This window comes from Malus domestica, chromosome 17 (assembly GCF_042453785.1).
Source record: "Malus domestica chromosome 17, GDT2T_hap1".
NCBI lineage: Eukaryota > Viridiplantae > Streptophyta > Magnoliopsida > Rosales > Rosaceae > Malus > Malus domestica.
In genome coordinates, this window is record NC_091677.1 from 19645892 (window position 1) to 19671374 (window position 25483).

General features: G+C 37.2%; 2 protein-coding genes across 8 annotated transcripts; one reads left to right on the forward strand and one right to left on the reverse strand.

Annotated features, from left to right (window-relative positions):
- Positions 1 to 11698: 11698 nt before the first annotated feature.
- LOC114822546 (protein FLX-like 3) lies at positions 11699 to 19130 on the forward strand. 7 transcript variants are annotated; one of them, XR_011577764.1, is made up of 7 exons: positions 11747 to 11882; positions 12416 to 12987; positions 13116 to 13261; positions 13859 to 13938; positions 14090 to 14313; positions 17275 to 17605; positions 18397 to 19130. XR_011577764.1 is itself a non-coding variant. In XM_029097044.2 (5 exons), the coding sequence occupies exons 2-5, from the start codon at positions 12461 to 12463 to the stop codon at positions 14171 to 14173; spliced, it is 837 nt and encodes a 278-aa protein (XP_028952877.1). In that variant the 5' UTR covers positions 11699 to 11882; positions 12450 to 12460; the 3' UTR covers positions 14174 to 14495. The 7 variants fall into 7 exon arrangements, 2 of the variants coding, with proteins under 2 accessions (XP_028952877.1, XP_028952876.1); XR_003770612.2 differs by having other exon boundaries at positions 18405 to 19130; XR_011577763.1 differs by lacking the exon at positions 18397 to 19130 and adding an exon at positions 14685 to 15934 and having other exon boundaries at positions 17275 to 18292.
- A 4881-nt stretch (positions 19131 to 24011) lies between these two features.
- Positions 24012 to 25063, reverse strand: LOC139193407 (uncharacterized). The gene is made up of 2 exons (XM_070816407.1): positions 24797 to 25063; positions 24012 to 24539 (listed from the first exon to the last, which is right to left on the reverse strand). Exons 1-2 carry the CDS (start codon positions 25061 to 25063, stop codon positions 24012 to 24014), a joined length of 795 nt encoding a protein of 264 aa, XP_070672508.1.
- Positions 25064 to 25483: the final 420 nt, after the last annotated feature.

Consider the following 25483-nt stretch of genomic DNA (forward strand, 5'->3'; position numbering starts at 1 on the left):
GTGAGACTTCCCATCCTCCCCTTAATGTGGCCAGCCTCCCCTAGTGGATTACCCACTTGTGGGGTTTTTTGTAATTTGGAAAAAGATATTTTTACTTTTGAGTATTTACGGTTTGATCCCTAACTTTTTCATATTTGCATTTAGGCCCCTACTAACTAGAAAGTTAAAATATTTGATTTTAATTTTGTTAGTTGTTTAAACTCATAATACTATTATGCCCATATGCACTAAATCTAATTGTTTATGTTGCACTCCCATTGATTATTTAATGTGATTAAGTAGTTAGAAAAATGGGTGACTATGGACTTATGCCTTAAACGATAATTGAGCTATGAGATAAGGCGCTAAATTCAAATTGTTTGAACCTTGGGAATGTGTTTTAATTACTGTTTCAATTGGACCTTGTCACGTTGGACATTAATCTATCTCTCCCTCTTAGTATGTGTAATTTGTAGGAATTTGTACAAATCGGTTTGTAATTCTTATTACTTCTTAATCTCTTTTAGTTAGTTGATTCCCTCTAGTGCTAGACTAGAGTTTCTTTAACTATTGGTAAGGAGACATAACTAAAAGAGGGTTTTGACATGAGATTAAAGATTAAATGGGTCCAACGCCCTAATTAGCAATGAATGATTGTCTTTCATTTCTAATGGCTCAATGAAAATGTTTTAATTGGATTGAAAAGCACGTAATTAAATTGACACAACCTCCCCGAGTTCTTATTCAACAATGTTGGCTCGTTGTTGCAATAACCTAATAAGTCCATGGTCATCCAAGAGCCTAAGATAACTATAAAGTCCAAATTCAAAAGAATGCAAAAACCATAAGTAGTAGTAGTTACTTCCAATATTTGAAAAATTCGTTTTTGATATTGATTTGTTTTTCTCAAAACAAATAGTGGGAGTATCATACGCTACTAAACTATAATGAATACAATTAGTAGTTATATATATCTCCAATATTTTGAAAAATGTTTTGATATTGATTTGTTTTATGAAAACAAATAGTGGGGATATCATATGCTACTAATTTCATTAACTTTGGACTAGTAGTTATAATAGGACAATTTATTTGAATGTGATTAAATAAATAAAATTGATGAGACCTTAAAATCCCTCAACCAACATACGATATTAAGTTGAAAGCATAAGAGTGCTTTGAACACTTTTTCGTGGCCTTCCACTGTGGTAGGCTCCAATCGTTTATGACTTGTACACCGCCTTCACCCTATCATGGGGGAGTGCAAAGTGCATGCTTATACGCAGGAGGAGTTTATTTAAAACATTTGATGAGGTTAAGGTAGGCAACGAGTGTGGCCAACATCGTATCATCGTGAGGTCATACTTGAACCCCTATCTAAACCGGCATGGTGGGAAAGAACTTAACTAAGAGAAATGGTGCCAACATCGTATCATCGTGAGGCATTGTTTTCTAGAGGCAAAAAAGATGGGTAATCACAAGAAGTTGTTGTGAATGGGTACTTGTACCCTCTCATTATTATTTTTGCTAGCCGACATCGTATCATCGTGAGGTGGGCTTGGTAATAGTGAGCCTCCCATAACCCGCTAGGAGCTTTCTTTGAAATGTCCCGGATTCCATCTTGAGGGATATGGAATTTGCCAAAAATGGTGGGTGGTGTCATTCGGTTTAAAGACCCGAATCGTTTGACTTAATCGATAATCAAATTAATTATTTTATTGTTTATGTATTTAGATATGGTTGGAAGCACACTCGCGAAAATACTCGACAAACATTGCCTAGAGGGGCACAATTTCCCATCATGGTATCGTAATGTCAAGATTCTCCTAACATTAGAGAAGATTGTTTACGTGCTAGACAAGGCTCCAACTCACATACCTCTCGGCCCTGAGGCCATTGAGGATGAACGTGCTAAGTATGACAAGCACGTTGAGGATGACAGACAAGCCAAGTGCTATCTGTTGGCTTCCATGAATGAGGAGCTACAGAGACAGCACGAGGGCATGGACAGTGCATCTTCCATAATACTCCATCTTACGGAGTTATATGGTGAAGGGATGCGCAACCGTCGCTTTAGCACTGTCAGTGAACTTGTGAAGACCAAGATGGTCAAGGGGGCTCCAGTACATCAACATGTACTGAAGATGATAGGACTCATTGAACAATTGGAGAACCTAGGTACTCCACTTGACGGGGAATTGGCCTAGGACTTCATATTGGCTTCTCTTTCTGATTCATTCTCGCAGTTCATAATGAACTACAATATGAATAAGATGGATAGTACTCTCTCTGAGTTACTAAACATGTTAGTAACTGCCGAGAAGACTATGAAGAAAGAGAACGTTGTAGGTACTGCTGCAGTAGCCTACAACAAGCCATCCTCTTCCAAGGCTAAGCCGCAAGGCAAAGGCAAAGGGAAGGAGAAGAAGTCACCCACTCCTAAGCCGAAAGGAGGAGTGAAGAAAAAGAAGGCAATAGAGCCCAAGGGGACTTGCCACCACTGTGGAAAGGAGGGGCATTGGAAGAGGAATTGCAGGTTATACCTTGCAACTCTTAAGGACAAGCCACAAGGTATGGTTTATGTTCTTATCTTCAATTCTAATTGTTAGATCTTCTAAATATTTATATTTGATATAAAGGGCTAATCACTTGTATAAATGTACATAGGTGGAGGAGCCAAGTAGAAGAGGAACAAGCAAGGAAAAATGTGGAGAAGGGTTCGGCCACTATGTTTTTTGCTTACTACTTAGGAAGTTTGTTAGGCATTTAAAGATGGTCTTTAAACTTTCTTATTTTGTTAAGAACTTATTATGTGGCTTCATATGATGGAAGACCACTATAAGTGCCTAAATGTATAAAGGTATTTGAATTAGTCTCTAAATGTATAGAGCTAATACTTTTTGTGTTAAACATTATGAATGTTTGAATTATCATATTAATGTAATGTGATGAAAGCCTTTTAATATATTATTTCCTTAAAGTAGTGTTATGAATTGAATATTGTCTTGTTGTATCCTAGTTGAGATACAAGATTTATATCACTTATTGTAATGTGATAACCAAACTTTAGACTTATCAATTATGGATAGATCTCACATGTAAGACATAGAAGGATACAATGAATCTTTAGATTTGGTTCCAATTGTCTACCTATGAGTTCTATGAATTGACAAAGGTCTAGAGATTCCTTTCTTGAAGAAAAGGAAGATCACATTATAATGATATAAGTAATAAGAAAAACGTTTCTTATATGGTTATCACTTAAACCACAATAATCAAGATCACTCTTGATTCAATTAGTAGTTTTGAACAACTAATTGGGCATTCTTTAAATTGTTTTTAAAATGTCAATTGTGTTAGTGATTAAACCAAGAAAGAAATGTCTAAATCTATAAAATGTTTAAAGACTTTAGTCACTTAATGATGAGACATTAACTTAGTGAAGATTGAAACAAACAAGCTTGAAAGGTTTTAAAGCTACTACACAATGTCTTCTACCCGTATACTCCACGTTTATACATTTTGAATGTATGAAGTGATTTCTCATTAAAGTCATGAGAAATAGTGGGAGGTGTGAAAATGGATATAAACTCAAATATGATTGGTTTATAGTTGTCTAAAGAATAATAGTACTTGACTATTATTAAGAGTTTGTAATTTTAATTGTTAAAGGACTCAAGCTCTTCAAACGTTAAAATTCTATGTTGTGTAACATTCTAAAGAATAGTCTTTGAATGTTGGTTTCGTCAACCTAACATAAAATGGTTATATGTTGGGAGTTGTCCATCATTCTCTTTTATGAGAACAAGCTAATAACAAAGCCCATGGACAAATTTGATGAAACAAAAGGGAATAGTTTCAAAATGAGTCACAACATATAGTTTAACAACAAGACAATCCAAATTCAACATCTCATGTAACTATAACGCTCTATGTAGTTTTTGATAAAGAATTATATCAACCACCTAGAAGGAATGGTTGAGTTTCTATATCCTTAGTAGGAGCCATGCTTCCACTAAAGACTTGGATAATTCTTATACAACTACATTAAAGGTCTTAGTATGACTAAAACTTGAAGTATGGTGTATGACACCATATAATTTAAATGAATAGACTTGACAAAGCAAGTCACACATTTCAAAAGGAATTACTTGAGAAGGAATTCTTTTGTGTATGATTCGTTTAAATAACTTGTGTTAGCTAGAGTTATTGATAGTCTCAAAATTGTTGAGACATCATCAATAAGCTAATGGATCCCAATGATTTTCAATAGATCCAAGACAAGTTAGTGGGAGCAATATGCATTCAAATCAAGAAAATATAATCGTTAAGTTTTTGAATGAATGCTAAGTTACAACAAGGCCAGTGGGAGTGATGTCATAATTTGAGCAACAAGATATGAATAAAGTCTATTTGATAGACTTGATAAAACATAGATGTTACTCGAAAAATGACAAAACGTGACACGGTCAATTTTAAAGTATAGACTTGAAATTGGACTTATTGATATAGCAAGGCTATCTCAAGGATGTTAAATGGGGAAATTAAATCTCAAATGTTGAAGATTTAAGAAAGCATTTTCCTATACGATAGAAAATCACTTTCGTAACCCTTATAATGAATGTGTCACAAAATTACAAAAGGGACACATGTATGGACTTGTGAGTAGATATCCAAAAGTGAAGAACCACAGGGCTTGTCACTTTAAGATATTATTATATCCCAGGATCAGAATCGTAGCAACTGATAGAGTATTATTGCCTTTAAGAAAGGAACATCAGAGTGGGACTCTGGAAGCGTGCATTCACTTAGGTTATAAACCAAAGTGAAAATTAGCCATTTTAACAAATAGAACTTCATAATGGATGAAGTACTAATCATATGAATGTATTGTAAGTATTGTACTACAATGGTCTCAAGGTTGGAGCAAAGTTTGTATAAAGTATACAAACGGAATATATGTCGATATATTGTTTTAGAAACTGCTTCAAAAGGTGTTTTGAATGGAAAGGGTTCTTTTAGAACCAATAATTAAATCCAAGCCATAAGGTCGTTAGTAGGATACTACGACGTAATGGGGCGATAGCTCAAGCTATGGAATCAAGGTCTCATCAAAGTATTCGAACACAAGAAAGAGACATCATCAAATGTTTTGGAAACATTTGATAAGTGAATCCCTTTTAAATAAAAATGATTAATACATAAACAAGTTAACCTACGAGCATAAGCTCTCTCAACTAGCATGTATAAGATACACTAGTGATTGACTTTAGTGCAAGTGGGAGATTGTTGGAAATATGCCCTGAAAGTCAATCTTTGGAAGAAACCCTTCAGGACAATAAATGGATGTATAGATGACTCCTATACATCAAATGGCGAAGATACTATTTAGGACTATCTCTATAAACGATATATGTCCTAAATGGTGAATCCATGGACAATGGATCGATTGAAGAAATAATCTAATGATGTTAGACTACAGAGACCTTCTTCACATAACCATAATGTCCAAAAGGTTCCTAGTCATAGGATTGTCGGAGGGATACTGACAATGCATAGACCGGTATGTACTATGTCCGCTTCGATTAAAAGGATGGAAAGTCTCATCCCATTCGTGTAGTGACACTAAGACAAGTATGTAGGTGCTCATTAAAGGAATGAGTTCACTGAACACAATCGAACGAGAGTACTTGCATGGAGGTCTACTCACATGTCAAGCAAGTAACTCTAATGGTTGGAATAATGTAAGTAATCCTTTGACCTGAGGCATCATCGTTGTCTTGTGGTTAAGTACTTGATCTTTGATTATGTCAAAGTCACTCCATCCGCGGGTGTCCACGGCATAGTTGGGGTTAAGCCACTTAGTCATGAAGGCAAGTGAATGCGCAACAAGGGATCTCTAATCCTTGTTATGAGAGGATGAATACTCTAAGATATGATTCGGGAATCTTCGGCCGAAGTATCGAGCGTAATAAAGGAAAGCGTTCCTATACGACTCAATTGAATCATATAACATGGAAAAATCACATTAAGGGTTTGACATAATATATCCATACCCTAATGATGATGTTCTTATTTGTGCAATTGGGGGTGAGTTTGTGGGAAAAAGAGGAAGGGCCGATCCACGAGAGGGACATCAAAGACTGTGGCAACGAAATTGGGGCAAAGAAGAATACCAAAGTCCTTTCAAATATGATGCTCATCTTTGACATCACAAACTGTAAAAAAATGGAACACGGTGAACTGAATGACAGTGTTATGCTAAGGGCTAACATGTTTAAACCATTGGACATAAACTTTGTGGTTGAGGCCATGGAGTTTTTCTATTAATTCAAGAAGGCAAAGGAGAATTAGAAAAAGTAAGCAATAATTGACATTTGGATTTTATGCAATGTAAATTATATTGATTAAGCTAATACAATGATGAGCCTTATTGTTTTTTGGTTACATTGTTAGTCCAGTTGCGGAGTTGGAGAATGCGGCAATTGGAAACATTGATTTTTTTAAGCGGCTCCTTGAACCGACAAGGTGGCTGTCAACCAGTGTAAGTGACTAAACACTATTTGGTTTGGATTTATATAAATGTGTTGGGATACCGAACCGAAAAGGTAATCCCAAATTCCAAACTAATTATTTTCGAGATGGGAATCTGAAGACCGATCTTGAACCGAAATTTCTGTATTGCCAAATTTTAGGATTCCCAAAATATTTTGGTGTTGCGGTACAGTCCATGATTTAATTCAATTCCTATTTGCCTTCTTGTAAATGAAGGCCCCTAAAGTTCACAAAATTGAAAACCCTAAAATCCAAAACCCTAGAAGTCAAATACCCAAATTGAAAACAAATTGAAGCCATTCCACCCAAAGCTAAACAAAGCTACTTTCATTTCCTTTGCACAAAATAGATATATATATATATATATATATATATATATATATATGTGTGTGTGTGTGTGTGTGTGTGTGTGTGTGTGTGTGTGTGTGTGTGTGCTTACTATATAAACAGTTCTAAGTCCTCCAATATTTATGTTTAACAGCGCTATTGCTACATTTGCGAGCCAGAAAGTAATAAAAACCAAAAATTACTTACGAATTGTGTTTAATAGCATTATCATTAATCAATATCAGGCATCATATGTTGCTGTCAGCTATAACTATTGCATGCTAGCGACCGAACTTAAGGCTTGAAGGTCTGAGCCCTTCAAACGAAGCCAAACTCTTGATCGAGATCGATGATGCTATCAGTTGAGTTATTGCCATTCCTACATTTTCTTTTTCAGCAAGGGATGAGAAGTCGAGAGAGAGATCAGAGAGGTTAGTCGAGAGAAAGAAAGAGGTGAGTCCCTGGTGTGGTATAGCCGAATTCGAAGATGACAAATTAATGTGAAAATTACTTGACACACAAATTAAACCCTATTGATGACAATTGTAGCAAAGATGTAAGTAGGGATCGTTCTAAACCGGGGATTAACTAGGGCTGCTAATCTACTGAAATTAAACTCTAAAACACTAAACTAGACTTAAAAACACAAGAATAGACTCTATAGACTCTAAACTGACCTAAGACACTCAAATCTGCAAAACTAAGTGAAATTGACTCAATTCTAAACCTAACAAATGATTTGGACGAAATTAAAACTTACTTTGACTCAAAACATTAAAAGAAAACAGATTGTAACTTAACTAACTCAGAAAACACTTAAAAGACTCAAAACAGCACAATACTCACAATTAGACTCAAAACAGATTCTAGAGATGAAATTGGACGAATTTAAGACTAAACTAAGACCCAAACAATGTTTATGGACAGATTCTAACCTATATTGACTCAAAACACTCTAAAGAACCTAATTAGGACAGATTCTGACCTAATAACATAAAACAGAAAATGGGGTTTGATTTCTGACGAAATTGAATTAAAACTAAACAAATTGCAAATCAAAGTAAACTAAAACGAAATTGAGATGAATTCAAGGGTGAAAAGCTAGTTAGAGGATCCTTCTCCACACATGAACATATGCAACATAAATCGATTTCCAGTATTGTTTCTTTAAACCATGAACGACAATGCCCCAAATTAATCGTGAATGCACAAATTAACTCTCAGATTTCCCTAAATTCATTGAATTGGATGAATGCATGCAACAATCCAAATTATTCTTCTCAAGTTCCCTATATGAACTGCATGATAGAGATACATTCAAAGATCATTAAACTCCATGGAAATCATAAGCATTGACAAGGCAATTATAACTATGAACTGCATGATACTTTTGCCAAGAATCTACTTAACACGATTGTGACTAACAATCTCCACTACTTGTAATTATAAGTTTCTAACGATTAGGTGAAAGTCCCTTATAATTTAGCATTAGATTCAAGCATGCAAACTAAGTAGGCCTCCTTAATCAACACACAAGAATAAGTTATCAATCAAATAGATAAGTAAATCGCATTCATGTTTTACGAAACAATAACTAAAAGGAATCAATTCATATTAACATATGTCCATGGCTTCAAATTCACCACTAACTAATAAGAGTTTAGTTCCACATGTTCATAGCAATTGAAAAGCAAATTAGAATAAACATCGAAACTGAAACGAGGAAAGAAAGAACTCTTAAAACTCCCAAGGATGCAGATGGCTTGCGCACAAGGCCCTCCTTCATCAATGGAATGCACGACAAGGCTCTCCTTCTTCTCCAAAAGGTGCGGCAGAGATGTATATGGATGGAGGATGGTGTTTCGTGATGTAGAACGGTGATTAGGGTTGCGGCAAGGTGTTTTTGAAAGGTGTGAAGGGTGGTGACGAATTTATGGCTGAAAACTTGTATTTATAGGCTAGGGTTTTCACAAAATCTGATGGGAAAGGGTTAGGGTTTTGGAGATAAAAGGCTTGGCCCATCCAAAGGAGAAAATAACTAGGGTTTTATGCAGATTTTTAGGCTTCTAGAACATTAGGTGCGGCACAAACCCTAGGGGAGATAAATTAGGGTTTAACTTAGCAGAAATAAAAGGCTTAAGCCCTAGGGTTTGCGGCAAAAGGGTTTAATCCACCAAGGAAAGGGTTTTGGCCCACTTTGTTTATGAAAAGGATTTGTATAACCCAAATCCACAAGGAATAAGGCTAGCCAAATCAAAATCCACATGTAATTGGCTTAGGAAAGGCACGGCTTGGGCTTAGAACATAGGTGAGAGAGGATTAGGAAACTTCCAATCCAAGAATAGAAACTTTCAAGAATGGAAACCTCCAAGAATAGCAACTTCCAACTTTAGAAACTTTGGTTTCCAATTCTGAACTCTTTGTTCTTCATTTTCATTTCTTCATTCATTATTCATTCCTAGCCTCCTTTGATCTTCAATTTCGTCCATTTCTTTTGTTTCAAACATGTGCCATTCAATCCAAGCTTCATTTTGCTTCAAAAAGCTCCAAAACGCATCTTTTTGTGTAATATGCCCTTAAAACCTGAAAACACATGAAACTAGCTTAAAAGACTACTTTAACTTAGAAAACATAGTAAAAATGCATAAGAACTAGCTAACTAAGGTGCATAAATATGCTCCTATCACAAATAAGGAGGAGAAGGAGCGAGAGAAATCGACGAAGGATGAGAGATAAAGAGAGCAGGGTGAGGTAAGGTCGAGGGAGAGTGAAGATTTTATTTGGATTCAATGGTTAAGATTAAATCTCAACCAAATCTGACAGCTATTACAATTCCATATATATATTTAAATAATATATATATATATATATATATATATATATATATATTTTCAGTTCAGTTTGGGATTACCGAACGAATGAAAATGTGAGACCAATTCCCATACCAAAATTTCAGGATTGGGTACCAAAATTTTTCAGGACTTTTTGGGTATGGATTCAGGATTTTTTTCGATTTGGTTTGGAATTTTCAACGTAGGTGTCATAGTTTAATTACAATTTGTGTATTGCAGCACATTCATTTACAATTATATCTCCTGAGGAAGCATGCCGAGTAGGGAGAGTGTTGACCACGAACATAATCGACTGGTTTCTAGAAAAGTATCCAACCAAATTTCTGCTAATATTCTAAAGTTTGGAAATTCTTATGTTGGGTGTGTTTTTTAATGTTTTAAGTGCTGTGAGTGCTCCTACAATGCGATGACAACTAAAAGAACAACTAGAGGTAGCAAAGCCGATGCGGCCAAAGAATTCTTACCGATGCTGTTAAAGACGGTCAAGGGGGAAGGGGAGTCATTTTCTACATCATGGTTGGTAGATGTTAAGAAGGCGTACATGCCTCCTCAACCCTGATCACCATTGGGTTGCTATTGAGATGAATCTTATAGCTGGGAGAATAATGGTGTACGACTCATTGACGTCTAAAACCAACACACGTAAAGCAACTACCAAATTGGCTCTGCTCACTTCCGTGTTGCCGGATGTCCTCCAAAGCATGTCGAAGGAGGTAAAGAATGGACCTTAGCCTATCGTTGCAAGTCCAAAGTCCCCACAGCAAGCCAACGAGTGAGTTAAAATTTAATTACATTGTTAGTAAGTTTAAATTGGATTGTTTGTGAATTGGTTTTCAAACTTGTTAAATTGTTGTGTGCAACAAGGGGGATTGCGGTATTTTCAATTTTAAAAGTGATTGAGTTCTTGTCATGTAGCCTTCCTTTGGATAGAATTACGGCCGCCAACGTCCCTGAATACCGAATGAGGATGGCGATCGACATGTTGCATGGCCTTCACAATGTGTAGTGCTTGGTGCATGATTCAAACTTATGGTTCACAATCAATTTTTTGTACATTTACCATTGAAGAACAATGGTAGTCCATAAATAAGTATTACATTGTTTGTATTTAGTGTTGGATATTTTTTTTTTTATTTCTTGAGATAGTTTGTAGTTTGTTCAGATGAATTGAATTTGTTCGGCAACTGGTTCATTATGGATGTTTGTAACTAATTTCTCTATATTATTGCTTCTTAAGTGACATCCCTCGCACTTTTATATATTGAAACATTGTTTGGGACAATATCTGAAACAATCCCTTATGTTTTATTGTGGTGTCACAATTGCTCAACGAACCTTGTAGTAATGAAGGTTTGTTATATGAGACCAAGGTTTGTTATATGAGACCATCATCTATGTGTCATGAAAGTTTGTGAACGTTTATGAATCATGAACTTTTCTTAAGAAGTTGTCACAGTTCTACCAACCAACCATTCTGTGTTATGAAAGCTGGTGAATGTTTATGAAAACACACCCGGCAAAGACAATCATAAACTGCCCCTCCCATGCCTAAACCCTAAACTGAACAAAAACAAAATTAAAGTTATTGGATTACCGAGTCGCAGCTGCAACCTAGCTTCAATCCACCTTAAATCCATTACAAACTCCTGCTCCCTCTCTCCATCTATCATCCCCTCTCTTTCCCTCTTCAACGCACGCAACACCCAACCCCTCTTTCCCACTTACTCCTGTTTTCGTCCATCAGACAAAAGATACCAATTAAATAAAAATGTTGAAATTTTTCTAAATCCATCGGTTCACAACAACCCGGTTCTACACGTGAGCGCGTCCATTCTTAGCCGTTAGATCTTTGTCTGCACAGATGGTCCGCACGCTTCGTCTGCAGCTTAGAAACGCTCTTCATTAGCTTCCAAATTTCTATATTGGGCCATAAAAAGCCCATATTAATTCGTATGAGGTTTTCGAAGATATGGAGCCCACAGTTTCTACAATCTGAGGGCCCAATAGGATTGGAGCCTGCTAGAAAACGACTCGCTCGGAGCAGCATTCGATAGCCTGATACGCAAAAACAAAATTGAGAAATTGGTCGCTCTGGATTTTCCGCCCAGAAAAGAACACCTCAGGAGCCAGGACCTCTCTCATTCGTTCAGAAATTCGATCGAACAACAGGTTCGGATTCCAGTTTGTTTAATAACATTTTGGTTATCGTTTTTTAATTCGATAAAGTATAAAATAAATTGAAATTTGGGTCTCTATTATTTTTAATTGTGTATTAATTGAATTGAAACTGTGATTAATTACTGTCTGATGACCTGAGAAAAGTAGGTTTTTTTATTGGATTATATATGCATATTGTTTGAAGTGATGAGAAATTTGGAATTTCAGAAAATACTTGTGTTTAATTTCCTTCAGTTTCTCGGAATCCAAACTAACCTATAAGGATGGATTAATCAGATATGAGTGGATTAATTATTTGGATAAAATTTATTTTTTGTATATGCTTCACACATTGACTGTCAAATTGTGTAATTGATTAAATTTCAGCTTGTGCAATGCTATACTGTTTAATTTTTAATTTGAAAAAATTAAAATAATTTGCACCGCCTTCAGAAAAAAGATTTCCTGAGTTATACGGAGAATGTTAGTTTGGAGAATGATTTAGCAGTCACTGACATGTTCATTATCTTTCCCCCCTTCTTTAGGGGTGATATTTCCTACAAATTTGTGGGTTTTCAGGATAACTTACAATGGCAGGGAGACATCGTGTTCCACGTGAAGCGATGAATGACCGGCGTGGTTATCCTATTGAAGGACCTTATGGCCGAGGTCCTCCTATGCGGTCTCTTCCCCATCCTGCAATGTTGGAGGAAGAGCTTGAAATGCAACATGCGGAAATTCGGAGACTCTTGGCTGATAACCGGAGGCTGGTTGAGGACCGGATGGTGTTGCAGCATGAGCTTGGTGCTGCCAAGGAAGAAATTCATCGGATGAATGTTGCCTTTTCAGATATTCGTGCCGAAGAAGAAATGAAATCAAGGGAGCTCTATGAGAAAAGTAGGAAATTGGAGGCTGATCTACAGGCAACTGAGCCCTTGAAAAATGAGGCTAAGCAACTTCGCTCTGAAGTTCAGAAGCTGAATACTGTTAGGAAGGAGCTTGCCACACAAGTTCAGACCCTCACGCAGGACCTTGCGAGGTTGCAGTCTGACAATAAGCAGATTCCTATGCTGAGGACTGAGATTGATGGTCTGCATCAGGAGCTTATGTTTTGTCGGTGTGGACCTGCTTCTCTTGTATTTGTTTTCATTTTCTTGTCCTAGAGCTCCTTTTCAGTGTACATATCTTATCGAGAGTGTACTAGATTGTATATAAAATTATTAACTTAGAAGTTTTGTTTTGTAGAAATGCGGTTGATTATGAAAAGAAGGCAAATATTGAGCTTATGGAGCAAAGACAGGCAATGGAGAAGAACCTAGTTTCTATGGCACGTGAAGTTGAGAAACTACGGGCAGAACTTTCTAGGGCTGATGGTAGACCATGGGGTACAGGTATTACTTATTTATCTTACCGTATTCTAGAGGTATTTATTTCCTGCATATGGTACATTTCTTGAACCTTCACTTATATGGTAAAATTGGCTTCTGAAAACATGTATTAGAATGGTAAACCCCTCTTTCTCTCTCTCTCTCACGCACGAGACACTACACTACACATTCAGGCGCACAGCTGCAAAGAAACACACAACACTTGAAGACAAACTCACACAGTGGTGAAACAATTATATTTTGCTTACCAAGTTACCAACATATAAATTTTGCATCACATTCTGCTCTGATATTCCTCTTTTTGGTGGAAATACTTAATTTCATGTTTATTGATTCGTTGAGCTCTGCCTGGTGTTGAATAGAGGAATGAATTTCATCTTCCACAACCACTTTTGGGAGTTGGGTTGAGATCTTGTATTTCTTAGAAACTATTACAGAAATTAACTATTTTTATTTCTTTGCATGGGCGATATTTGAATTTGTTTTCCCAACGGTCATGTCGTGGAGCAAAAAAAAGAGCTTCTTATGCACTTGGGATTGTGGTGTGACATCTTGCTTTCAGTCTCATAATTCATATCTCATCCTTTTCTTTCTTTGAAGGTGGACAATATGGTATGAATTTCACCAGCCCAGAAGGGGCTTTTCCTGCTGCATATGGAGATGGATATGCGATGCACATGGTATGCTTGCTTGTATGATTGGAATTCCAATTCTATTTTTTTCGTAATCAGCTGCTTTTCGCCTTGGTATCTCTTTTCTCAGAAATGGTCTAATGGTGTAGCTTTTAGGTTTACACTTTTCTCTTAAATTGTCTCTATGCTTATGTGTTAGGGTGCTGCTGACAAAGGGCCTATGTATGGCCTGGGTCCAGCTTCATGGGGAGGTTCTGAAAAGCCTCGCATGACTCGTCGCTGACATCTGGGTGATTATTGTTTCAATGACAGAGTTATACATGCCACCTTTGGTTGCTCGTCATCTGAGCCTAAGTGGTCAAGAAGCTTTAGCATCTATGCGTGCACGGCAGATCAGTAGCCACTTATTTTTCTCAATACATTGTTAGTCATCTTAAACTGATGTATATAGGGTTTTATTATCTCTTTGCTTGATTACTAGACGTTAATTACCATGTCTGTGATTGTAGTATAATGTTTGCAATTTCCTGTCCTAATTTGCATCAGTTATATCTTATATTGGTCATTTGACCATGTAACTTATAAAAAGGATTGTTTTCTATCTAGCAATGTTCTCTTGATTATATTTCTTCCTTTCTCTTCCTGGTTGGTAGAATCAAACTTTAGAATGGTGCTATAGTTTAGTGTTTTCTTTTATGAACTTGTGTGGAGGCTGGAGCATGTCTGATATGCAATTGAAGGGAAGCTATGTGATCATTGTATTGCATGAATGTAATGCAACCTGTTTTCTGTAGATGATGCAATTGTTGGATTCGAGTTGTGTCGATTCGTAATTGATGAACAGAACATGTACGGTGTTCAGTTTTCTGGGGATGTGGGTTTATTTCTTGGAAATTCCTTGTTGCTGGTTTTGGTGTTGGAGGTGGCCATGCTATCACTTATGCATCAATTTATCAGGGTGTTGGAGGTGGACATGCTATTACATATGCATCAATTGAATAGGACTCGTGATCTCTCTTAGGTGGGTAGTTACGGCCTAAGAAGTTGCAATTCTCTGGAAGTAAGTGTCAGGCTTTTCCATTTGTAGGTTATATTTTGACTAGGACCCCAGGATTCCATATGGATTATTTCCCAGGTTAGTATCTGCAGCTCTGTCACAGCATCATTATGTGACTGCTCTGGATTAGTGGCCTTTGGATAAGCACTAGATTTTTCTGTTATGCACTATTGAGAAGTTCCTGGTAGTACCCATTGCTTTTGGCTGGTATTGGAATAATGGATTTTGGAAATGTGGTCAGCTTAGGCCCTCGTTGCGGTAGTTCTGCAGCACAGCTGGTATCTGGTGTATTGTTCTCAATATTTATCTGTGGTGCATGGGACCCCTGTTATGATGGAGAGTGTACCAAAGGGTTGTTTGTATAGTTTCAAGTTTTCTGGGGCTTGGTTGAAGTGCTTTATATTGTGAAGGTACTGTAGACCACTCTTTAGTGCTCTTCCTTATGCTCTAAATAGCCAAGTTAGATTTTTCCAGTAGTTAACTTTACTCCAGTGTAAGGGGTATGGTTGAGTAGGATAATTGGGAGTTGTTATTTTTAGCCTGAGGACATGTTTTATATAGAGGTGGAACTTTGTCCAAATAAAAGGGCTGGATGTTGGAGCTTTATATTCCTATTTTGAACTTGGTTATTGAAACAGAGTTGTACAGTGTTTTCTTCTTTCCAATATGTGGATTAGTTACGGTGGATGTGGGTGGCAGAGTGGAGATAAATAGGTTATATTCAGTTAAAAGTAGATGGAGATTCATGGACTAGTAGTATTCTTGTATCTGTTGAGCATAGTGTAAAAATTCAGGAGCTTGGTCAGTAATCTTGCTACTTTGTCATGTCTTGTTGCAAAGTTTCTTGTTCCTGATTTTGAGCTGTGAATCTGCAACTTCCATCAAGATATTTCTAGCCACCCCTACAATATGGCAAGTTGCTCCACGCGATGAGATGATGCTGGACTATCTCAAGAAAGGATGGTGGCCTGCCATTGGAACTGAGAGGCAAGTATTCTTCTTATTTTTATGGGTTTCATGGGTATGGAGTCTTCCATCTTCTTCCCTAGCTGGACATAGTATTTGATTTTCTGTGCTTGTATGTTGCCGCTTTTATATCCTTGACTACTGGTTATATTGCTTTTATTTAAAACTAATAGTTTCTTTCTTCTAGATTTTATAACTACCTTCAACTAATGTACCGTTAACTTTCTAGTGAATTATTATTTCATTGTAATGCAGACTGTTGTTCCCTATCTTGCTTTATTAAGGCTTATAGGATATGAGTTTCAGACTATCTATAGAAAGACATCTCTAGTTGGTTGCCTCTTTTAGAGAATACCTTTGGCCGGTCACGTTAATGTCTCAGTTTGATTTTCTGGAAGAACTTGCGTTGGAAAAGCTGATGAAACAAATAAAGAATGAGGTGAGGTGAGATCGTGCTTCTACTCTCTTGAATGGACTTGTTACCACTTATCAGATATAGATTCTTATAAAGGATGATAAGAGTGAGATCTGGTCAGAAGGGAAATGGGGTATTTTTCTTTGTCGACTAGAGCAGCCTATGGGTCCACCTCTTATAATGAAAATTTCAGTTCGAGTCTGGAGATGGGATCTATCTTGATTGGATAAGTATAGGGCCGTTCTTTTGTTACTCCATTAGACAGTCTAAATTGTTCTCTTGTAACTGTAGGAGTTGATGTTTCTGAAGTTATCAGACAATGGCACAAGTCCTCTGGAGATACGGCTGCTAGCTACAGAATTTCATGATGAAAAGCAATAGTCTATACGGCAATAATGATTGGTCTTGGAGCTTGTAGCTGACATCTAATAGGAAAAACTTTGATAGTTTTTTTTTCCTAAACGTAGCCACATGAGCATAGTCTTTATTCTCAAATGAGGAAATCTTCAGATGGTTATTGCCCAACAGTCTGATCATCATTGGAAGTGAAAGAAATTGCTTTCTGAATATAGACAGACCCAGTCCACCTGCTCTGGTGGATTGTTTTGTTGAAGATTTAGATTAAAGAACATTTTGATTGAGAAGTTGTAGCTGAGTATGTTTCTGTATGGTCTGCTAGGAACTAAGATAGATTTGACCGAATTCAACAACTTCTATTGAAATTGTCATTCAGTTGCTGATTTGTTGATTGCCTTCCATATACTGCTAGAACCTCGCCTACGAGGTGAATTATGATCAGTTAATTCCGCATGCTTGTCATAGTTTTCACTAAAGTTTTGCCTGTATTACACTATGTTGTCTTTAATTGATGGTTTTACCTACTCATCATATTAGTTTCACAATTTAGCTGTATGTTAACGAATATTTTCACCTTCATTTGCTGCAGATGGAAGGCACGTATTCAAATGCATTAAACAAATATTGAGTGGACCTGCTGTACCGGAGGAGAATAGACGTAAATGTGATTTATACAAGAGGTTGGTTTGACTTAAAGACTGATGGAAGAAAATATCTTAGCCAGTTGTTGAAATTGGTGATAATAGCAAAGTCTATGCAACCTGTTAATGTTGTTGAAGACCCGAAGGTGTAAGGATGCCCCATGCAGGTTGTCATTTCCGCTAGTGAGTGCATACTTCCCATCTCCTTTACTTGAGTTCAGATACGCATAAATCACCGAAGGATGCCATCAGACGATCAAAAGATTCTCAAGGGTAAAGGTGAAATTTTGAACAGTCATTTCAATCTTTTTCTTCCAATTCTAAGAAAGATAAATCCCGAAAAATCCGTCTTGGTCGGGAAGATGCAGATAAAACGCCAATAGCCTGATGTTAGCTTCTACTTATCCAAGGGATGGGGTTGGGATGTATAATAACCTTTTTTGGGGGGATGCCCGGGAACAACTCCTAGGTCAAAAGGAACTGAATATAACAATAACAAGCAAGACCAAGGTATATGACCAAAAGGGCCTTGTCACGAGCTGGAGTCGAACCAGCACGAGAAATGGGGGGCCAGACGTCGATCCATACAGAAAAGCCGCTCGGTTGAGATACACTCGCTAGGCAATTCGATGTCAAACCTTTTTGACAAAGAAAACTGTCATACAACTGATTTTTCGACGTAGCAAAATAGAGGAATCATGTGTCTTACTGGAGCTTGTAAATATGGATTTCACCTTCCGCCTTACTTTCACTTGTCGAATAGGAGATTGATTGGAGCATCTTTTGTCCGGTCATATTCTCGTTCATGTTTTTGAAGTTTTAGGTGCGCCCTTGTACTTTGCTGTACAACAATGAAATGATCGGCTGCAGGGCTGTTCTTCTTTCGTATACGCATTTTGTATAACATTCAACATCCTTTTCAATAGTCTTCCGTTGCTAATTCACCAATGACCCTTTGGTTTTTCACTTTTCTGTATCATCGGTGTTTACTTCTCGTCTCTCTTTTGCAAGTCTTTGGGATTAATTTAGTTTAGAAGGTTAAATAGTTTCAACAGCTAAGATTAATTCAGACTTGCAGGTTAATTTTCTCCCTAAAAGAAGGGGTGTAATTTGGCTGTCCCGCTTGCTCCCATGCACTCCTCTCCTGATTGTGGCCGGCCACCCGGTGACACAATCTTCTCACGGTATGCTGCGACTGTTGGACGACGTCCTGAAGATGTTGTGGATGGATTTACTAGGTCAATCCCAGAAATGCTCGTGACAGTTGAAGTAGGGGAACCTTCAAGGCGGTAAAAATCATATCAACGCAGCTCCGTTTTGTTGGTCAAAGCAATCCTAAAACGCAGCCTATCTTCTGATTCTAAGATTCCGGCTTACGGTAGCACAGAACAGTCAACATTTTCAGTCTCGAAGGATAGAGTTTCATCCGGCATCTGAATGCCGGATTCCGGATTCCGGATTCCAACAAAGTAGCAACTGCCATTTGCCTGACCCGAAAGTAACCGCAGCTGTTGGGTAGAACCGTACAAGTAATACATCAGAGGAATTAATTGTCTACAAAACTCATCACACTTTTCTTTTTTGCTTGAAAAAAAGAAGCAGCAACTAATATAAGTAGCCGGAAAAGAAATTAGAGCGGATGTGCTCTCACTATGCATCCGACCTTCAATCCCCCTTCTCGCAGTTATGGTTAGTTTAATTCAAATATCATTAGCGAGCTTACTCTATCTAGAAAGAGTTTCAACAGAACATTGGCAACAACACTTTTTGGATTAATTTAATTCTTCATCCTTCAATTATTTAATTTTGATTTGACTATTATAACCCTAGAGAGTAGACATAACACATGGTTTATTGTAGTCTTTGATGAGAGAAGAATCGAATGTGGGTTCTTGTAACTTTCCTCCATTTTGCCACATCCCAATTCCCAACACATCATTTTATGGATGTTCCTTAAAATACTACTTCACTGTTGAAGAATAGAAACAGCTGTTGAAACCCAATCACATATAGACATGCATCCAAATAATTGAAATTGGAACACCGGTTAGACATGTATACATCTATAGTTGGAGTTCAACAACAGTTGCTGCTTTTCTATTAGCGAAGTAGTGTTCTATTCGTTATTGTAAAGTTAGTGCTAATGAGCTTAACAAGAAACTTAGTTGAATCAAAGGACCCACACTCTAATTTCAAGTTAAAATTATAACAAAAAATGAATACCCTTGATTTGATATTGGGTTCATCTTTTCATTCTTAAATGTGTCAATTTAAAAAAATAAAGAATTTATACGATTTCCAGTTATGTCAATAAAATAAAATAAAGAAATTGTTATTGGTATTCTAAAAATTTTATCGTCCACTCCTCGTAATTGAATATTTTTTTTTCTACATATAAAATATTTAAAGTGCTAATAACAATTCCTAAAAATATGTGTAAACTTTTGTCATAAAACGTTACTTATGATGTACGCATACCATATAAATTGTTTTCCACCTCGAGACGCAATGGACAAGGTTGCGTTGCAAATTTGCAATTTCCCCTTCTTTCGGTCTATTAATTACTAAGCAAAGCAACCTGGGGTAGCTAGTGGATAATGGATATGGATCAAATGATATTCATAACTATGTTATAAATATGTAAAAGTTAGAGAGATAACCGTTTTAGTGAATGTAGCAAAGTAGGTGTAAAATGTCACACTAAAACTATAGCACAAGAGGATAACAAATAAAAGGCGGAGGAATAGATGATGTTATTGATCTTTCTTTCTTTCTGTTTGTATATATATTGAAAGTATACAGAGTGCTCTATTTATAGAGCAACTCCAATACTGATGCATTAATTATACATTGAAAATTTACAGCACCCCTTTGAAAAATATGATCTCCTGCATCCCCAAAGTCAATTTCAATTTGTATGGGCATTCAAAATGTGTGTGTGTGTGGGCATTCATAACAATACCAACGTTTTCTACACTTCCCCTTGGATGCCCACATACCAACATTAGTTGCCTCGTTAAAACCTTGCTTGGAAAAACCCAATTGGAAAAAACCATAGCGAAGGAAAAAAAGTACAACTTTACTGGGATTGTTGATATAGTGTTAAGTATGCTTATGTTGCCTCGTTAAAACCTTAATAGGAAAAACCCAGTGGCAAAAATCCTAATTGAAGGAAAAAAAGTACAACATGCATGTATCATGGATGCTCCCCCTGATATATATCTCTCCCTGATTCTGCATTCTCCAAATTTAGTTGTTTGGTAAGTCGACGTAATCCGATACTTTGCACTAACTTCTGAAACGTGTATTTTGATAGAGATTTGGTGAACAAATCTGCCATATTTTCATTAGAACAGATTTGTCTTACTTCAATAACTTTAGCCTTCTGAAGCTCACGTGCACTAAAAAACTTTGGAGATATGTGTTTAGTTTTTAGTTTTATCGCCCTTAATGAATCCTTCCTTCATTTGGGCAACACATGCTGCATTATCTTCATGAATGACAGTTGGATTGTCTGTCTTTGAAGTTAGACCACATTAATTCCAAATATGATGGATCATTGATCTTAACCAAGAACATTCACGACTTGCTTCATGTAAAGCAAGTATTTCTAAGTGATTGGAAGATGTAGCAACTAATGTTTGCTTTGTTGAGCGCCATGAGATTGTTGTATCTCCATTCTTGAACACATATCCAGTTTGTGAACGGGCTTTATGCGGATCAAAGAGAAAACCAGCATCTGCATATCCAACAAGGACCTAGTCATTTGTGGAGTTCTTTGAGTACAAGAGACCCATGTTTGTTGTCCCATGAAGGTATCGCAATACATCTTTGACACCCTTCCAATGACGAATTGTTGGAGCAGAGCTATACCTTACTAACAAGTTGACTAAAAAAACTATATCTGGTCTAATACATTATGCTAAATACAATAAAGCACTTATTGCACTCAGATATGGTACTTATGGACCAAGGACCAGTTCATCATCTTATTTTGGATGGAATGGATCTTTCTTAATGTCCAGAGAACGAACGACCATTAGCGTGCTGAGTGGATAAGCCTTGTCCATACCAAATCGCTTCAGGATGTTTTTCAATGTAAGCTGATTGGTGAACCAAAATTCCACTAACATAATGCTCGATCTGCAGGCCGAGACAAAATTTCGTTTTTCCAAGGTCTTCATTTCAAATTCGCTTTTCAGATATTCAGCAGTTTTATTAAGCTCTTCAGGGGTTCCAACTAGGTTCATATCATCGACATATACTGCCACTATAGCAAATCCAGAGTTGGATTTCTTAATGAACACACAAGGGCAAATGACATTGTTGATATATCCTTCTTTGATCAAATACTCACTGAGACGATTATACCACATTCGTTTAGATTGTTTCAGCCCATACAATGATCACCTTAATTTGATCGAGAGCATACTTCGTGATATGTTAGTTGTTTCGGGCGACTTAAGTCCTTCTGGGACTTTCATATATATGTCAATATCTAATTCTCCATATAGATATGCGGTGATAACATCTATAAGTCGAATGTCAAGTTTTTCTGAAACCACTAAACTTATTAAGTAACGGAACATAATTGCGTCCATTACAAGAGAGTATGTCTCCTCATAATCAATTCCAGGTCTTTGCGAAAAACCTTGTGCAATGAGTCGTGCTTTATATCTTGCAATCTCGTTTTTCTCATTGCTTTTCCTTGTGAATACCCATTTGTAACCCATGGGGTTTACACCAGGCAGGGTTTGGACTACTGGTCCAAAAACATTTCGCTTTTCCAAGGAATTTAATTCTGCCTGGATTACATATTTCCACTTAGGCCAATCTTGTCTCTGTTTACATTTATCAACAGAGCGGGGCTCAATATCATCACTTAATATGATTTCAGTGGCTACTGCAAATGCGAACATATCGTCGATGATTATTTCATTTTGATCCCACAATTCATTAGTACATGCATAATTTATAGAGATTTCTTTGCTCTCATGTACTGCTGTCTCTTCAGGGACATGTGTCTCATCAAGGACATTTTCTTTTTCCGGAAGTCCAAAATCATGAATTGTAGATTTGTCATTCATTCTCTCTTCCTGAATGATTTCATTTGGATTCAGTTGTGCCCTTGTCTTTTTCTTTCGAGGGGCTGAATCTTTTGAACCCGAGGGTCTACCATGCTTCAGGCATGCACCAGATGAATCAGTCGCTGCCACTTTATTTTGTCCAACAAGGACATCAATCCTTACAGGTGCATTTGCAGCTGGTATATGTGATTTTGTCACTTTCATAGCATCATTAAATGCATCTGGCATTTGATTAGTAATGCTTTGAAGATGAACAATCATTTTCACTTCATTTTCAAATTGAGTGCTATGTGGATCAAAACGAGACAATATGGGAACAACCCATGTCAGTTCTTTCCGTTCTTCTGGAACGGTCTTTTCTCCCCCTAATGACGAGAAGACTGTCTCATCAAAGTGACAATCAATAAAACGAGTTGTAAACATATCACCTGTCAAGGGTTCCAAATATCTTATGATAGATGGTGAATCAAAACCCACATAAATTCTCAGTCTACGCTGAGGTCCCATTTTAGTGTGTTGCGGGGGTGCAATAGGCACATAAACAGCACAACTAAAAACTTGTAAATGTGAAATGTTTGGCTGATGTCCAAACACAAGTTATACTGAGAAGTATTGGTGGTTGGCTATAGGTCTCAATCGAATCAATGATGCAGCATGTAAGATGGCATATCCCCATGCAGAAACTGGCAATTTTGTTTTCATGAGCATAGTGCGGGCTATTAACTGCAGCCGCTTGATCAATTCTTCTGCTAGACCATTTTGAGTGTGGACATGAGGAACAGGGTGTTCAACATCAATGCCCAATGTCATGCAATAATCATCAAAGGTTTGAGACGTAAATTCACCAGCATTATCAAGTCGGATTGACTTAATGGGATAATCTGGGAACTATGCTCGTAACTTAATTATCTGAGCAAGAAGTCTCGCATAAGCTACATTTCAAGTAGATAAGAGACAAACATGTGACCATCTGGTAGATGCATCAACCAAAATCATAAAATATCGAAATGGTCCATAGGATGGCTGAATATGTCCACAAATATCACCTTGAATTCTTTGCAAAAATGATGGGGTATCCATTTAAACGTACGTCTTTGAAACTCAACAAATTTCGAGTAGATCGAGTAGCGTACAATGCATTCTATATGGACAATATTGTTCCATTTGGAAACATAATATGGGTTTTCCCTGAGCCTTCAATTACATCTGAAGGTCCTAATATTGTTGTTAACCTTTCTTTTGTAAGCATCAATCTTGAGAAATACATTTGGAAACATAATATGGGTTTTCCCTGAGCCTTCAATTACATCTGAAGGTCCTAATATTGTTGTTAACCTTTCTTTTGTAAGCATCAATCTTGAGAAATACTTTCAATCTCGAATGATTGTATGCATAGTTGCACAGTCTGCAAGACAAATATCTTTGCCAATTCTCATGTTTTGAGAATGACCATAGTTTTTATCCATGCTCTCTGAGTAAGGGAATCAGAGTTAAAAGCAAGTTATAACAGGAAATTTACATGCCACTTTTATTGAATCTGAAATGCTAGTTTTAAACTACAAGTTCAGCATAATAAAAGTACATCAAACATAAACAATTCAGTCGGATCGGTATACTTCATTTCCTTTTTCCACAACAAAGTCTGAAACATCTAGCTGGGTTGTGTTCAACTGCCCTGATAAGTCACACATTGGATCAGGTATATCCATTGGTTTAGCCTGGTCGAGAAAATTAGTCTCGACACCCTTCTCCTTGAGGGATGCTTGATATAGATCTACCTGATGTTTTGGGGTATAACAAGTACGTGCCCAATGCCCATTGCCACCACACCTATGGCAGGCTTCTTCAGAGTTCTTAGGAGCATTGTTCATGTGAGCTTTGCCTTTATGGCGATTCACATTTTTAAAGCTCGGGCCTGAATTTTGCCTTAGAACCTGGTTGTGAAACTGACCACTATGGTTCTTGCCTTTCCTATTCCACCAACCTCGCTTGTGGCCACGTCTTTGTTTATGATTATCATCACCAGAGGATGTGGCGTTCACTTCGAGGGAAGCAGCATTCACTTTTGGGAATGGTGCAGATCCAGTAGGTCGGGAATGATGATTTTTCATCAGGAGCTCATTGTTCTGTTTAGCTACCAGGAGCACAGATATCAGTTGGTTGTATTCAGTGAAGCCTCGAGCTCTATACTATTGCTGCAAGAGCACGTTTGAGGCATGAAATGTGCTGAAAGTCTTTTCTAGCAAATCTTCCTCAGTAATAGTATCCCACATAGCTTCATCTGAGATGTAATTTTGAACAACGCAGAATTGTACTCTACCACTAACTTGAAATCCTAGATCCTTAGGTGAGTCCACTCATAGCGAGCCCTTGGAAGAATCACCATTGTCTGGTGTCTGTTTCTCAAGGTCTTCCAGAGAGCTAACGGATCTTCAACCGTTAAATACTCGCTCTTTAGTCTCTCATCAAGATGGCGACGAATAAAGATCATGGCCTTCGCCCGATCTTGAGAGGATGAGTTGTTCTCTTCCCTGATGGTATCTCCAAGATTCCCTGCTTCCATATGGATCTTGGTATCCAGTACCCAGGTAAGATAGTTCTTCCCGTTAATGTCCAAGGCAGCATAATTAAGCTTTGCCAAGTTCGCCATTTTCTTTTCTAAAAGAAAAATGAGATATGTAAAATCGTACAATAATATGTATTCCTAGAGGAATATAGTGTTAGAACTTCTAGTTCTTACAATTTTTTTATCTTCCGGCCAAAATGATAAGCACTCGAAACTTCTGGCTCGAGATTTTTAGGGTGAATGAGGAGGGCAATTGTACCACATCATTCTCATTGAAATAATATAATATTAAATGGGCGATTATTCCGCACCACTCAAGTAGCAGGAAAAATTTAAATACACAGAGCAGGGTGGGCGATTATACCGCACCACCTTAAATTGCAATGAAATTAAACAGTAGGCAAATGTAAATATGCAGGGTAGGATAGGCGATAATACCGCTCCACCTAAAATTGCAGTAAAATTAGATATGTAGTCCAAGATAGGCGATGATACCGCACCATC

What these genes read in the sequence shown, in the direction of transcription:
- LOC114822546 (XM_029097044.2), top strand. Translation starts at nt 12,461, where the DNA reads ATGGCAGGGAGACATCGTGTTCCACGTGAAGCGATGAATGACCGGCGT. An exon ending in CAGGAGCTTATGTTTTGTCG is followed by an intron (nt 12,988 to 13,115) that starts GTGTGGACCTGC and finishes TTTGTTTTGTAG; the next exon opens with AAATGCGGTTGATTATGAAA. An exon ending in TGGTAGACCATGGGGTACAG is followed by an intron (nt 13,262 to 13,858) that starts GTATTACTTATT and finishes CTTTCTTTGAAG; the next exon opens with GTGGACAATATGGTATGAAT.
- LOC139193407 (XM_070816407.1), bottom strand. Translation starts at nt 25,063, where the DNA reads ATGGCGAACTTGGCAAAGCTTAATTATGCTGCCTTGGACATTAACGGG. An exon ending in GAAACAGACACCAGACAATG is followed by an intron (nt 24,540 to 24,796) that starts GTGATTCTTCCA and finishes GTAGCTAAACAG; the next exon opens with AACAATGAGCTCCTGATGAA.